Genomic DNA, 14248 nt, shown 5'->3' on the forward strand with positions numbered 1-14248 from the left:
GCAGAGTAGATTTCTAATCAGACATGGAACTCCAAAGGACACAAAGAAAAAACCAAAGAAACACACAAAGATTCCACACAGAATGGCTCGAGAACCTGGACGTGAAGCAGGCGTGTGAGCTAATCCAACAACATGCAGCTTGAACTTTGAGTCTTACTAGTTAGAAAATAACTAAAGTCAAGACAATGGGGGGTGTTTTTCTAATGTCACAACCCTGTTAACAAACCAGTGTGTAACCACCACAAGGAGAGCAGAGGTGGAAAACTGAAGGAGAACGATGGACTCAAAACTGTTCACTTGCCGGGATTGTAATTAGCATTTTGATTAGAGTCGTAACCAGGCAAGTGATTGTTCATATTAGCTCTTACTTAGGGGTGAAATTTACATCTTCAATTTGGCAGAGCCTACGGTTGAGCGAATCCATTGGCACTGCTTGGGGAGTTCAATTTTCCCTTTATTCTTCCTCTTTTTTTTTTTTTTTGTTCTTATTGTTAAAGGACACATGAAAAATGTACTATGAGTGTGAGCCTCCGTCTGCAAAATATCAGTGAGCACTCAGGCAGAAGTTCATCTTAAGGTCATGGATTATACAGCACAAGACGTCGTGCAGCTGAAGGATGTAACAGCAGGGTGAAGCGGTCCCAGGGGCTCATTGACCAAGCACATTAGTACCACAGAAATACCGTCTGGACTTGCTTTAAATCTTTGCCACTGTTGCTTGATCTGTTTGTCACTGTAAAACACAACAGATTGATGAACTTCGGGGAAAAAAAATAAATAAAAAATACCCAACTGTTTTTTTCAGCTTCAGAGGAAAAGTCATTAAGATACCGCAGCCAGTCTGTGACTGGCAGGAAATCCCTGTGGATTTGGCCTATTACTGTTGATGAGGAAGCACAGTAGCCCACAAGTCCCGAATTTAATAGAGTGGAACAGATTGCTGGATCCTACTAGCTTCATCTATCACTGCATTGATTCTTTTTGTCCTCGCACACTATTTTGCTCTGCAGACTTTATTGCCATCGGGCATTGGATGTTACAACTGTAGATTATGTCACAATTAATCACCCTCGTGCAAGGACCAGCGCATTAAAACCTACGCTCATCTGAGCGGACCAACGTAGTGCATCTGGTGTGGCGATGGATGAATTTTTTAGGCAGAGTCGCGGCATTTACTTCTCCTTAAATGTTTATGAAAAACACAATCTACACAAAAATGCCACTTGACGCGTAATCATCCCCATAGAGGCCTTACATAATAGCCATTAGCCAGCTTAGGTTCAAAGCAACACTGTCCCCAGAGACAGCAGCCACTAAGAGTAAACACAGATGTCCTATTCCTAGACGTATGTGATGACATGTCACCAGGAGGACTGATGCTGAAATCTATTCTTATCTCAGGTTCAACAGATTAGACGGAGAAATAAAGGAATGAACGAAAAACGACCTAATTCGACACATGCCGAAGAATAGCTATAGTATATGACCTCAATACAACCCGAAGGGAAATCCTTTGCAAAGCAACTGTGTGTTGCTGCTAAGTTCCCTTCACCAGCTCCCTACGTTTCAACGAATGTACATAAGGCTTCTTGTGTATGACCCCCTGACTTTCCTTTAATATAAAACTAAATCATCTGAGATGAAATGTAAAACACTGTAAGCATTGCCACTAATCAGGCATGTGCAGGCCCCTCAATATCATGCAACAGCTCAGCGCATATGGAAACTATTTGCTCAACACTAAAATGTTGACATCGACAAAGCGTAAAAACAAAATCCATCACGTCAACAAAATGGCATATGGCGATCATGTGATCATTTTTGATCAGGAAAACGGCAACAACTCACGTGTTTATTTGAACCCGATAAAGCATGTTTGAATGATTTAAGCCACATTGTGTGTCAGGGTGATATTACACTGCGCTCTCGTGTGTTTTACAGTATCTAAAGCCATGTATGAGCAAAAAGACTCTGCAAAGGTTCAAATGATTTCCCCCTGTAATCTAAGTGTAAGGCAGTGTGTGTGTGTGTGTGTGTGTGTGTGTGTGTGTGTGTGTGTGTGTGTGTGTGTGTGTGTGTGTGTGTGTGTGTGTGTGTGCATGTTGAGATGATTTGTGTTAAGCCACACAAAGAGGGAAAAAAATGATTTTCCCAACATAAGTCTGTGAATATGCCCCCCCCCAAATGAGATGTGGTTGTGTCTATGCTCACAGACAGCATCATTTAGTGGAATACCATCATTCAATTTATATATTTCACTCCTCCTAAATCTCCTACGCCATATGGCCAATCACAGGGAGGGTTCTGGGACAGATGGCCAATGGCGATGACCCTTACTCCAAGCAGGCTTAAGCCCAGGAAGACAACCATAAGATTAGTCTGCTTCATACCAAGTAAGGGTCCTCAGAGTCACAATAACATGTGACAAGAGCACTGTGGAAAAACAAGAAGCAGATTGCTAAAATGATCACTGGAGTCCCCCTCCTAAGGTCATCTAGTCCACAAGTCTGCAGAGTTGAAATTCAAAGGAAGCCATCAAATCTGCCTCTTTCCAAAAAACTGAGGCTCACTGCAAAAACTCTTTGAACCCCCATCAAGCCGGTGTGAAAACAAAACAAAGCGGAAAAAAAAAACAGAGGAACAGACATTCTGACTGTGTTTGACCCACAAATTCTGCATGCGAGAAAAAGCAGAGACAAGATTTACCCCATTAGCAGACAGAAATCTTCTTAGCGCCGCCTGATCTGTGGATGTGGCAGCACGCCTGCGGCAGGATGAGCCCAAGGTTACACACAAAGATATTTTAATGTTACAATCTTTTTGACACAATTTTCAACAGTTGAACCTGCGGTGCAGTAGAACTATCAATGATAAAGAGTTCCAATCATTTTGCGGTATTCTCTTTGGATATGAGCAGAGCTTGACTGGACTCAGTCTTTTCCAGAGAACTGTCTGAAACCCTAACGTTACTTTCTAATCGTGTGTTTCACCGGGTCTTTTCTTTTCAAAATATCCAGCAATTTATGTGAATAATAAAACAGTGGGCCAGTAATACACTTATTCTGTGCTTCTGGTGAGTGCCATCTGCTGTAAATAATGATATGTTGAGGGACGGAGGATTATTATTTTTTTCCTTCACTAATTCAAGCCTCTTGATTATTTGCTTCACTTAGAATACACTGAAGTAACAGGCTTTAAGAAAAATAAATAAATCATATTCAGCATGCAACTGACTGTTAACGTGCTCTTTGCTTTGAGTGTTTCTTTTTTTTTTTTTTCTCACCCTCTCTCACTACTTTTTTAATTTAGTCAAATATACAAAGCTGGTCTTTGCAATCAAGGCCTAAGCACTTGTAGGAAGGGGCTTTAGAGGCATGATTAAAAGGCCTGAGTGAGAGAAGACAGCTTTGAGTACAAAGTGACAGAAAGTGAGAGTTGATAACAAGGTTGTTTGAAACATTCGTCTTTGAAAGAGCGTGATCAAAGGACAGAGCGAGGGATGAGATGGGACAGGAGGCGGCCATGCTACTAGACCAGAGTGGATTCTAGACAGACAGCGAGTATGAAGAAGGTACACAGAGTTGAAAATCCATCCGCACTTAATCCTGCACTATATGTTCATAGAACGTGAGAAAGAAACAACTATATCGATTGTCTGAACAAGTGGGAAAGATATAGAGTGATGTATTTAGAATGGCACAGATTTATCATTTTGCATTTTTAATTTGTGGACGCAACTTTATTTCACTTCATTTCACTTCATTTTCCTCAATGTGCGAGCAGGGAGTAGCAAATAACTCTGTTAGTAAAGTGCAAATGTAGCTGAGCTGAGGCAACAGCATTCACTGTGGGAGATGTGAATTTGGATGATCAGGCTTTCAATGCAGTTTTAATTACAAGGCACACTTGTGGCGACCCTGACTAAGCCGACAAACCACAGCGCATGCATGTGTTTATGTAAGCGTAAAAGAGGATGGTAGCGAGTGAGTATAAAGAAAAAGACTTTGGAGATCTGGGAGGGAAGATTGCATTCTGTCAGTATCGGTACTGCAGGGGAACTACACAGAGACGGGCGCTCCAAGAGCAACTTCTGATGGGATAGTAAAAAAGTATTATTGTTTCAAATGTATCAAGTGGAAACCCTTGTTACTACTGTCAATGTGAGCTGGGCTGTGACATAATATTTGTAAGAGTTGTCATTTTGAGAAGATACCTCTTTTGTTTAAGAACCTTTTTTTTTTTTTTAAATAAACCAAATGCTTGATAAAGTGGTTAAATAATGAACATATTTCAATCCTTCTAGACATAATGTACAAAATGTAAGCATCATTTAAATGGTAAATATCTTTGGTTATTCAAAATGTTTGATAATTGAACTTTTGACAAAGTTGTCCTCACATTGTTCTGCATCCATTTCTAGAACACACGATTTCATTGGTTGTTATAATTTCACTTTATGTTATGTAAGTACGTTTACAAAGACTTTAGCAGTGGCAGGATTTCAAGTTTTCCCAGAGGGCTGGGCGCTGGGATGGAAATGCTTTGGGGGGGGGGTCCTGACCTTCCTGCCCCAACATCTGTGATTTCAACCCCAGTCAGATGGCAGCTATTATGTTCGTGCTTTTGTTTTGTTTTTTATTTACAGGTTTTATCTCTACTGCATATATTGTCATTTCAGTTTTACCCATACCGTTTGCACTCATGACATGTCAAAGCCCAGTCTAGCCTGGGATTTCTGTGTGGCGACGTTCAACTCACATTCAGTAACTTTATTCAAATCAAGCTCTCATTCATTTCATCTATTTAAACATATCCGTGAGCCAAAGTCACCCGGAGATGTCATCCATGATAAAATGACGTAGAAGTGTTTTGATCTTGAACAAATAGGACAGCTAAATCTAGTTTTGGAATATAGCAACAGGGTTCGCGTCACTGTATCACAGCCAGAACACCCTGGTTTGATTCCAGGCTGAAGCCTTTATATCCAAGTCTGACTGCTGCTTCTGTGCTCGCATTAACTTTCTCTAACTTAACTCCACAATTCCAAAATATACTTTTTAGGATCAATTGGTGACTTCAACTTGGCTGTAGATATAACTCTGAATCTCCCTGCTTGCCCTGTGAAATGTTTGGGGTGCATTGTGTGTTTTGCCCAGTGTCAGCTGAGATGTGCTCCAACCCCTGACTTGGTTATATACGGTGAATGGTAATTGAAATAAAAGTGACTGTTGTTTATGAGTTTGTACTTGTTCAATGGATACTATTTCTTCTCCAAAGCTATTAATGTGTATTTACCTCAGCCAGTTAATCATACTTTAGGAGCAGAAAGGAATTGTTTCAGATTGATTGAACTGATGATTCTGGAGACAAATACAAACCCTCAAAATGCAATCAATACAAAAAGTTGAAAAACTGAGAATAGTTCAATCTGTAAATTGTAATGTGTAGCTGATATTGTCCCATTACAACATAATTAATACAATATAAAAAATAGAAATAAATGCCATGCAACAGGAACATTGTTTGATACCACCCCCTGGTACACATTTTCAATGTCCATGTATTTCAATGGCTGTAAAGGGTTAATACAAAAAGATAACTGGTATCCAAAAATCTATATTTATTATCTGTTGAAAACAAACAAACAAGTCAGCAAGCAAGCAAACTAACATTTTAAAAAGGTAAATTAGATCCACGTTCAAATGTTGGGGAGTTTCCAGCTCTGCTGCCCACTAGTGGACGAGCTATGGAAGTGCAGCATTTAAACGCGGCATGTTGTTGTTCATTATTTCTCCGCTTGGTGGCGCTCCTTGCTTTGTCGAGCAACGTGATCACGTGGCTTCACTGTTTTCATTTTTGTCCGCCTGCTGTTTGTGTCGTGTAGTTGATTTATCGTTAGAAAATCGCGGAATTTGTGACGTGACCCTGCGTCCCTGGGGGCAACATGGCAGACAAACAGCGCGCGCTGCCTTCGTGGATGATCAAGAGGAAGGAGGAAGGGAAGCAGCCGCTGAAGAGCACGAGGAAACGCAAAGCTGCAAGGTAGAGAGCGGAGGAAAAGGGACACAGGCTTTTCTTGAAGCTCCTGGAGAGTTTCTGACTCTGTTTTTTTTTCTCTCCAGAGCTGTTTTTTACTGCATGAACGAGAAGGAGCTGGTGGAAGCAGCGAGCTCATGTCTAACAGACGGTGGCCGGCAGGAGGCGTTGCTTCGGACTCACCAGCAGGTGGTGCTGTTTCTCTCGGTGTTCCACATTTGAAAGGAAACGTGGGAAGACACTAATAGTGTCTAACTTCAAGCAGCCCATATGTAGCGATATTCCAACGTTTTAATCTAACTCCCTCTAAATAACAGAGGTGGCAAAAACTACTCTTACTCTTTCTTGTAAAAGTACCTACTTTCTTCACTTGAGGAAAAGTAAAACAGAAAGTATGTGTTTAAAAATGTGCAAATATGCACATAACTCTTGTAGTGATATAATGTTTGCAAGCACTGAGGGCAGCCTTATCTTTTGCGATCACACAGATTTGGTTTGTATCACAGTTTCAAGTCAGAGACTATAAATACACGCATTTGCCTTTTATACCACAGCACTTTACCCATCATCCCAGCTGATGATGGGTGAAGCCAAGGTACATCCTGGATAGGTTGGTTTTCGATCCCAGGGCAAACACGGAAAGACAAGTTAATCACACGCACTCAAGGTCACACCTATGGGCGATTCAGCTGACTCAGAAAGCATATTCTCGTGAGAATAAATGGGAGTACCGATGAAAACCAGGGTGCTCGCACAGGGGAAAAAATGCAAACGTTGCACTGAAAGGCCCTTCATCCCCTCCCTTCCCACGTCTACCACTTCACCACTGTACAGTTCTATTGGAAACAAAGAGTATGCATGATGAAAATGTCTATATTTTTTGCAAAAAAAATAGACTGAAACGTCCCTCCCAAAAAGAAAAACTCACCCTGAGAGCATGGCTTTGAGGCTAATACTAATTTGAGTGCAACACGATATCTCAGCTTGAGTCTCTTGTGTCCACTACTCTTAAGTCATCCAAAAAATTAAATCAATGTTGTCTTTGAATTTTTTACAATTATCTTGGTGGTTTGGTCGGCCGAATTGGACCCTCATGCGGGCCAGTTTTGGTCCACGGGCTTTATGTTTGAGACCCCTGGTTTAGGACACATGTGGTCAGGGCAACACGGGAGACTTGAACCTCTCACTATGAGATTGGATGACAACCTGCTGAGCCACAGCTGCCCAACACTACTGCAACTACTATTCCATTTTTCACCTGACTGTACTTTGACTCGAGTTCAAATCTTCATCGCTCTTTCTCGCTCTGCTAAAACCGATGGCGCCACTGGCTCCAGCCTGCAACCCTGAACACGAAGAAGCAGCATAAACGCTGGATGGATGGAATATGATCATTAATGCTGGAATCAAACAGCCTTTCAAATGTGCACGAAAAGAATTGCGGCAGTCAGCAAATCATTTGAGCCCCAAAAAGTGTTATTGGATTTGATAACAACAAAACATTTCAAACAAGCTGAGAGATGGGCAACAGCCTCGTGTAAAAGCTGCTGGTAAATTTGTGCAATCAAAAAAAAGAAGAAGCTTGGAGAGCATTTCACATCTAATTTGTTTAACTGGCAGCCATTTAGCAACATGATGACGTGTTGATGTCCACAGAAATGTTTGACTGCAGCTGTTTTTCAGTCTATTTGTTGTTGTTTTTTTCTGCTTCCAGAGGGCAGTGGGCAGAATCAGTGGTGTATAGCATAGACGGTCTCCTTATATCCGTAGATGTGGTAGCCAGCATCAACACCTACTGCAAATCCCTATAGATCCTAACCTCACGCTCTCTTTAACGTGCACGTAGGGTGAAGAAAAGCCCAAGGAAACCCCACAAAAGAAGAGCGAACCCATCCTTTTACAGAGAACCGCAAAGCTGATGACAGGGACTTCAGATGAATCAACGGACTGCAGCGACGACCTGGATGCCACATACGTTTCCGAAACAGACCTGGACATCACAGAGCTGGACACGGTGCCGTACACCGAGAGCCGGCAGCACGCTGGGTCCGAGGGTCAGAGGTCAGAACCCGATCGGGATCGAGGCCAAACAACAGACCCAGACGCGGAGGCGGGGAAGGGAAAGGAGCAGTCGGAGACGCCAGCGGGTGCACCAGAGGACGACGATCCCTTACGACTCGTGCGGGAAATTTTTTTCACATGATGAACTTTGATATGATATTAACAGACTAAACTTCAGGGATGGTTTTGGACAACTTCCCGTGAGGAAATGATGATTTCCTGCAGGAGCACATACAAAAATAGCACCCACTTCCCACACCGAGTTAAGTAATGAGTAAATATTAACAATAAAAAAGAGAAAACACAAAGATACAATGAGAAAGCTAAAGCAAACAGATCCGAGTTCAAAGAAGTATTTACTTATTAAGAAGCCCGATAAAATACTGCACAGTGCCAGTTTACATTGTGCGTGATGATGTGTGCTCAGCGCTCCTCCCTGAAAGTTTAATTGAATATCTTAATGTCACACGGATGCAAAATCTCCCATCAATAACTTGTCAAAGAAATATTCAGTGGAAAGGATGTGTATTTATTTGTATTCATCTCTTAATAACAATACCTCGTTTTTGTGTGACGACTTAGCGCCTTATTGTTAAAGGAGCTCGCTAGTTGCTGGTCTAGTAACTGTAGGCCAAATTGTAAGCCATTAAAACGGTGGTAGCTGCATGCACCATGGAATTATGGAAATTCCCTTTGGCCGGATAATAGATCAGTGGGTTACTGAGAGCAATAATGGCACAAACGGGACACTTTTTATGGTGAGAGGCATAATCCTCACAATACTAGAAGTGAAACTGACACCAGCTGTGCTCATATTACAGTGTGCATCAGCCCCGAGGTTTTGTTTTCAGAGAGGGATGTTTTTCACAAACCATCATGAGCTAATCTATCGGGCGCTGTACTGCCGCTTTACCTACGGCCTCTTTGTGTATCCATGTTTTTCTACAGGTATCGGAATAAAGCCTCATTCCGATTCTATATCTGTGGGAGCAGACAGCACTTTTTCATTTGGATATAATGATAATTTCAACTCGGACCCGTTTTAAATGGAACGTAATAACAGATATTGTAGAGTTGTGTGTGTGTGTGTGTGTGTGTGTGTCAGGAAATGGGCTGGACATCTTGTTCTTTTGGCATTTTCATTGCGTAGAGCTCTCAGGAACCGGTTGGTCCAGATTTTACAAACACTGCACAATTAAGTAAATCAAATAAAAATTCCCTGCTTTTAAAAGCGGCTCCTTCTTCCACGTTCGGGAAGCCGATGCTCCTTTTAAGATCAGGCTTCAATTATGTATTTGACTAACCTTGTAGTTAAACTGGCTAATGTCAGGGTGTACCTTTCTAAATGGGTCACTTAAGAAACCTTAGCTGCAGGTTTAGACTGAAGCCTCGGCACTGAGCACTCGTCAATTTCTAAACGTTTATTTGCCACAACGGAATGCCACTAATGGTCTTTCCTATATACTGTCCCCTCCCTTCTATATTTTATCTTACCGAAGTTACAGTATTACTAGATGTGAAGTTATATGTTCATGATCCGAGGTTCCTGGTACCAAACACAATATCGATTGTGTTGATTGTTACTTATCCTTTCCATCCTAACCCCCAATCCAAAGGTCGGAGCGGACCGCTGCTACTGCCGAGTAGTTTTGTTTTTCTTGAACCCTCACATAGGTTCATATATTTCATGCCTTCACAGTATGGTGAGGTCAATTTTGGATCCACAACAAGCAAATATATATATATCACAGATAATTGAAATGAATAAATATTATAAAATATTGAGAAATGTATGATTTAGCTTTATTTCACAGAGCACGAAGAGCTTATTATTGGATGAAAAACATATGTTGACACAAAATAGCACATTGATTTATATCGGACCAGAAAACTTAAATTAACTGCAAATATTGATGATACCAAAGTATAACAATTTAAGAATTTTTTGTTTTACCTCTTGTGTATTTTGACTCACTTAAGGCAAAGTCTTTAAATTGCCAAAGTAAAAATAATTAGATTTTGGGAATCTTTAGAGCAACAAAATTGATCCATTTTGACCAAATATTATGTAAAGGTGAAGCTAAATGTCTTAGCTTTCATGTCTTCCATTGCCTATGATTTCTCATGTGTTATAGATGGTTTCATATATGTTGTATTGGAAACTTGAGTGATATTTACAAAAAAAATAAAAAATAAAGTAATCCAAAGTGTCATAGTTCTCGTGCTTATGTTGACAGAGTGACCGTTCAAATCAGGTCATTCCAAGTCAGACAACAAACCCTCCAAACTCCCAGGTCACCTCACAGATGTAATAATCAGCTCCGTCTGAACAAAGGTAGAAGCAAAGCCTCATATCTCTCCAACTCAAATAAGACTGATGAAGCAGTAAAGATCCGACGGGGCCCGCCAGAGCGAGTGAGCGAGCTCGAAGCGGGCCTGGCTGGACCAGAGCACCTCCTCGGCTAACTGCAGAGCCAGCAGGGCAAAGGCCAGAGCACCACAGGAGCCTTTCAACCCGGTCCACGTGAAACGAGACGGTTCACCATGTTGACATGTGTGACACGAGAGAAAAGGGCTGATGAGGACTTAAGGAAAACAATTATTAGAAACACAAATAGCCTGAAGACGTTCTTGGAATTAGGTCTTGGATTTGAAAACGATGGTGAAATGAGTAATAGAAATTCTAAATCAAGTATTTCTGTGTGACGTTAAAGTGTGAGAAATCTCCGAGAAGCAGCCCTTAAGTAGTTGCCAGCATAAGGCAGTGCCGCTGTGAATTTGTTGCGGGTTTAATGTCGAAATATGAGGCCATGTTTACACGCTCATAGAAAAACATCCGAATGGGCAACAATATCTATAGCTTGAATATTTCTTATAACATCATATGGGTTGAATCTGCAACCCAGAAACAATATAGACCGGCATATCTTCCATGCATATGAAAGTACTTTAAACAGAACTCCGGAGTGCAGATTGGCATGACATATTCAGTATGAAGCACTAGGAGTTTATCATCAACCCTGATCAGCTGATCTGCATGCCTACTTCCCGAACATGATTGCATTATATTTATTGGATATGGTGAACACTTCAGCTCTCTTCAGAGTACAAATGGGAGTTTAATAAGAAATATACTTTCAGGCACGATTTAAAAGAGCAACTCAATTTTATGAGGATTTCTGATTAAGTGAGAAAAACTGTCTCGTGAAACTTGACTCAGCTGGTTCGCGGAAAAAAAAAAAAAAAAAAAAAAGAAGTAATCAATCTGACTCAGGGCGCTCAGTGGCGGTGCTCACTGGTACGCGCACTGGACGCGGACACGCGCCGCTTTTTCAGGGCTCCGCTGCGCAGGAGCGCGCTTCAGCAGACACTCGGACGTGTGCACTTCTGCAGGCTGCGAGCTCATCTGCAGCGGTTATTCTGCTTCAACTGCGACGCAAACCAGGTTCAACAGGTCGGTGAAGTGTTTGTCATGGTTTGGTGCTTTTAACTGGACGTCCTAACCTCAAAACTTAGCACTTTTTTAACACTTTGGATAGTTTTAACAGTTTGTTCTGCGCGGCAGGGAGGCGGGGTCGCCTGCCTGGGTCTCTTTGTTCGCGTTGCTTTCCCGAGCAATTTAGGAACATTTGCCAACTGCTATAGTTTGCATCCATAACTGTCGGTTGGGGTGGACTGTCGTGATGTAAAGAGGAATAATGAGCTGTGTTGGAGTTGCATGTGGAGGGGGGGGGGGTTGCGGGTCAGTGGTTCTGATACACACTGCTGAAAGAAGGTGCGGTTCTTTTATACAATAATTACAAAGCAGATGTGGGGACAAAAACAAAGAAAAAGGTACTTCAAACGTGAATTTTCATTCGACGTAAACTGGCAATGGTTCAAAGTGATAATCACTTTTATTGCACACAGGTCAGAACTCGCCTCAAAGGTGCTGATCGTGGAATTAATGCTCGTTGCAGTGTAAAAGAAAGCAGGGATCAATAACAAAAGGCTTCAAAAGGTCATCTTGTTAGCCCTGGAAACATTCATTGCCGGGACACGCTTGTCTACCTAAATATTCCACATGTTGCACATGCAGCCTGGGAAGGGAGAACATAATGTACCATGGCACACAAACAGGAATACTTCTGCTCAACCAGTTAAACCTATCTGTGAAGGGCTCACACTCCTTTACTTTGTGTTGTTACAAACTCATGCGAGAGAGTAAGTGTGCCTTTGTGTGTTGAATTCAGAGTAACTTATACTATAATGCAAAAGTTAATGGGAATATTTTTTTGTCACTTGCCCAAAGAGAAGTTACACGATCACACCCCGGGCAATTTAATTCTCATTTAGGTTTTCTCCACAGGCTCATCATGGGAGGCAAGGTCAGTCGAAGGCGAGACGGCCCAGCTGAGACGGCGGCAGAGGAGCCGGCAAACTCCGAAGTAATCCAAGCTCAAGAGGCCACTGAGGCAGTGGGTCTCGATAAGGGGGTGGAGGAGACTACAAAGGACACCCCGACTGCTGCAGAACCTGAACCTGCAGAGCCAGCCAAACAACCAAGTCCTCCAGAAGCTGAACCTCAAGCTGCTCCTTTGCTCGCTCAAGAAGCTGTTCCAGAAGCAGTCCAACAACTTGAGCCTGTCTCAGTTCCGCAGGCAGTGGCTAAGACAGACCCAGAACCCATTTCAGAGCCAGAACCAGTCCCAGTGGTAGTCCCTGAGCCTGTCCCAGAACCCATCACTGAAGCAGTCCCTGAGCCTGTCCCAGAACCCATCACTGAAGCAGTCCTTGAGCTTGTCCCAGAACCAGTCACAGAGACTATTCCTGAACCAGAAGCGGTGGCAATCCCAGAGCCCATTTCAGAGCCAGAACCCACCCCGGAGCCTGTCCCTGAACCAAAGAGTGCTCCAACCCCAGATCCAGAACCTGAACCAGCCCCTGAAACCGAATCACCCTCAAGTCCAGAGGCAGAGCCCATCTCAGAACCAAAACCAGCACCGACAGACCTGCTCAGCCAAGAGCCTCTACCAGAGCAAGAGCAACTACCGCCCTTGGTTAACTTGGGTGGCCCTGATGCCTCACCCTCCCCAGACAACACAGACGAGCCAACAGACGCCCCAACAGCTGAGCAGTGTCACGACAACGTTGTGTCTGCTGTGCCAGAAGAGTCTGCGGAAAGCCCAGAGTCTCCAGAGCAGCAGACAGAGGTGGAGGCCGGAGAGAAGATTGGCAATGGCGCGAATGAAGGAAGTGTTTGTGAAATCCTAAAGAACTTGGAGCTGAAAGGAACTGACCTGATCAATGACCTCCTTCCAGGTGACGTGAAGATTCCCGGTGGCACTCCCATCACAGACATGTGCACAACCAATGATCTGATCTGAATCCTTCAAGGGAATTCATCAAAGAAATGCTTCTTCTTTTTTCCTGTGAAACTCTCCTAACCCTTTTACGTGAAATATGAAAGGTTCAAATCTGCTTTTTTTTTTTTTATCTCAATGTAAGTTGCCAAGTTAAGACAAATAAGGCAAATCCTTCTTTCTTTGTGCAGTTTTGAATCGACAAATTAAAAGGGGGCCAAATGAGCTGAAGAATGAACTGAAAACAATCATATTTCATATACTTTTGGCACATTTATTGCAGCCAGCTTGTGTTTCATTGAAGGGTAAAGGGGCTTAAACAGCTCAGGGGCTCTAAGTGTATCGTTAGACAACAAGAGATTTTCCTCTATGCAAACCCTCTAAGAAGAAAGTAAGTTAATGAAAGGCAGCAAATAAGGATGGAAGATACCACCACATTCCTCAGTATGGCAGGACACCAGCCTCTGATAAACAATGATGCCTTCTTCTGAAAATGCCTGGGTTTTGCAGTAACTTTCTACAGACAGCGATTGTCACCTTATGGCATTTTAATTACACCTAAGAGATCTTTAACTCAAGCCATGACTTGATTGTAAAAAATAAAAATTGTATTCGCCACGTTTTGCTCACGTCCCTGTTTTCTTTTAATTCTGTTTGTGGGTAAAAAGGTTTATCAACAATAAGGTAGGTTGGTGTGACAGTTGTCAGACTACAATATACACCCTGCTAAAATGTGACATATTGAGAGCATTGTTTTTTTTTTTTGAAGGAAAGTATCAATCAGTACTTTGGACATACGATGTCAATGT

The 14248-nt window shown here is 42.3% G+C and overlaps 2 protein-coding genes across 3 annotated transcripts; both read left to right on the forward strand.

The window, feature by feature from the left end:
* Positions 1-5805: 5805 nt before the first annotated feature.
* Positions 5806-9324, forward strand: LOC308117147 (uncharacterized protein). Of its 2 annotated transcripts, none has more exons than XM_080475836.1 (3): positions 5806-6042; positions 6123-6228; positions 7883-9324. In XM_080475836.1, the coding sequence occupies exons 1-3, from the start codon at positions 5945-5947 to the stop codon at positions 8237-8239; spliced, it is 561 nt and encodes a 186-aa protein (XP_080331962.1). In that variant the 5' UTR covers positions 5806-5944; the 3' UTR covers positions 8240-9324. The 2 variants fall into 2 exon arrangements, with proteins under 2 accessions (XP_080331962.1, XP_080331963.1); XM_080475837.1 differs by having other exon boundaries at positions 5813-6042; positions 6123-6225.
* A 1833-nt stretch (positions 9325-11157) lies between these two features.
* On the forward strand, positions 11158-14175 carry LOC308117012 (uncharacterized protein). Its single transcript, XM_080475600.1, has 2 exons — positions 11158-11551; positions 12446-14175. The coding sequence occupies exon 2, from the start codon at positions 12453-12455 to the stop codon at positions 13461-13463; it is 1011 nt and encodes a 336-aa protein (XP_080331726.1). The 5' UTR covers positions 11158-11551; positions 12446-12452; the 3' UTR covers positions 13464-14175.
* The last annotated feature ends 73 nt before the right edge of the window (positions 14176-14248 follow it).

This window comes from Lipophrys pholis, assembly GCF_963383615.2.
Source record: "Lipophrys pholis genome assembly, chromosome: 11".
Taxonomy (NCBI): domain Eukaryota; kingdom Metazoa; phylum Chordata; class Actinopteri; order Blenniiformes; family Blenniidae; genus Lipophrys; species Lipophrys pholis.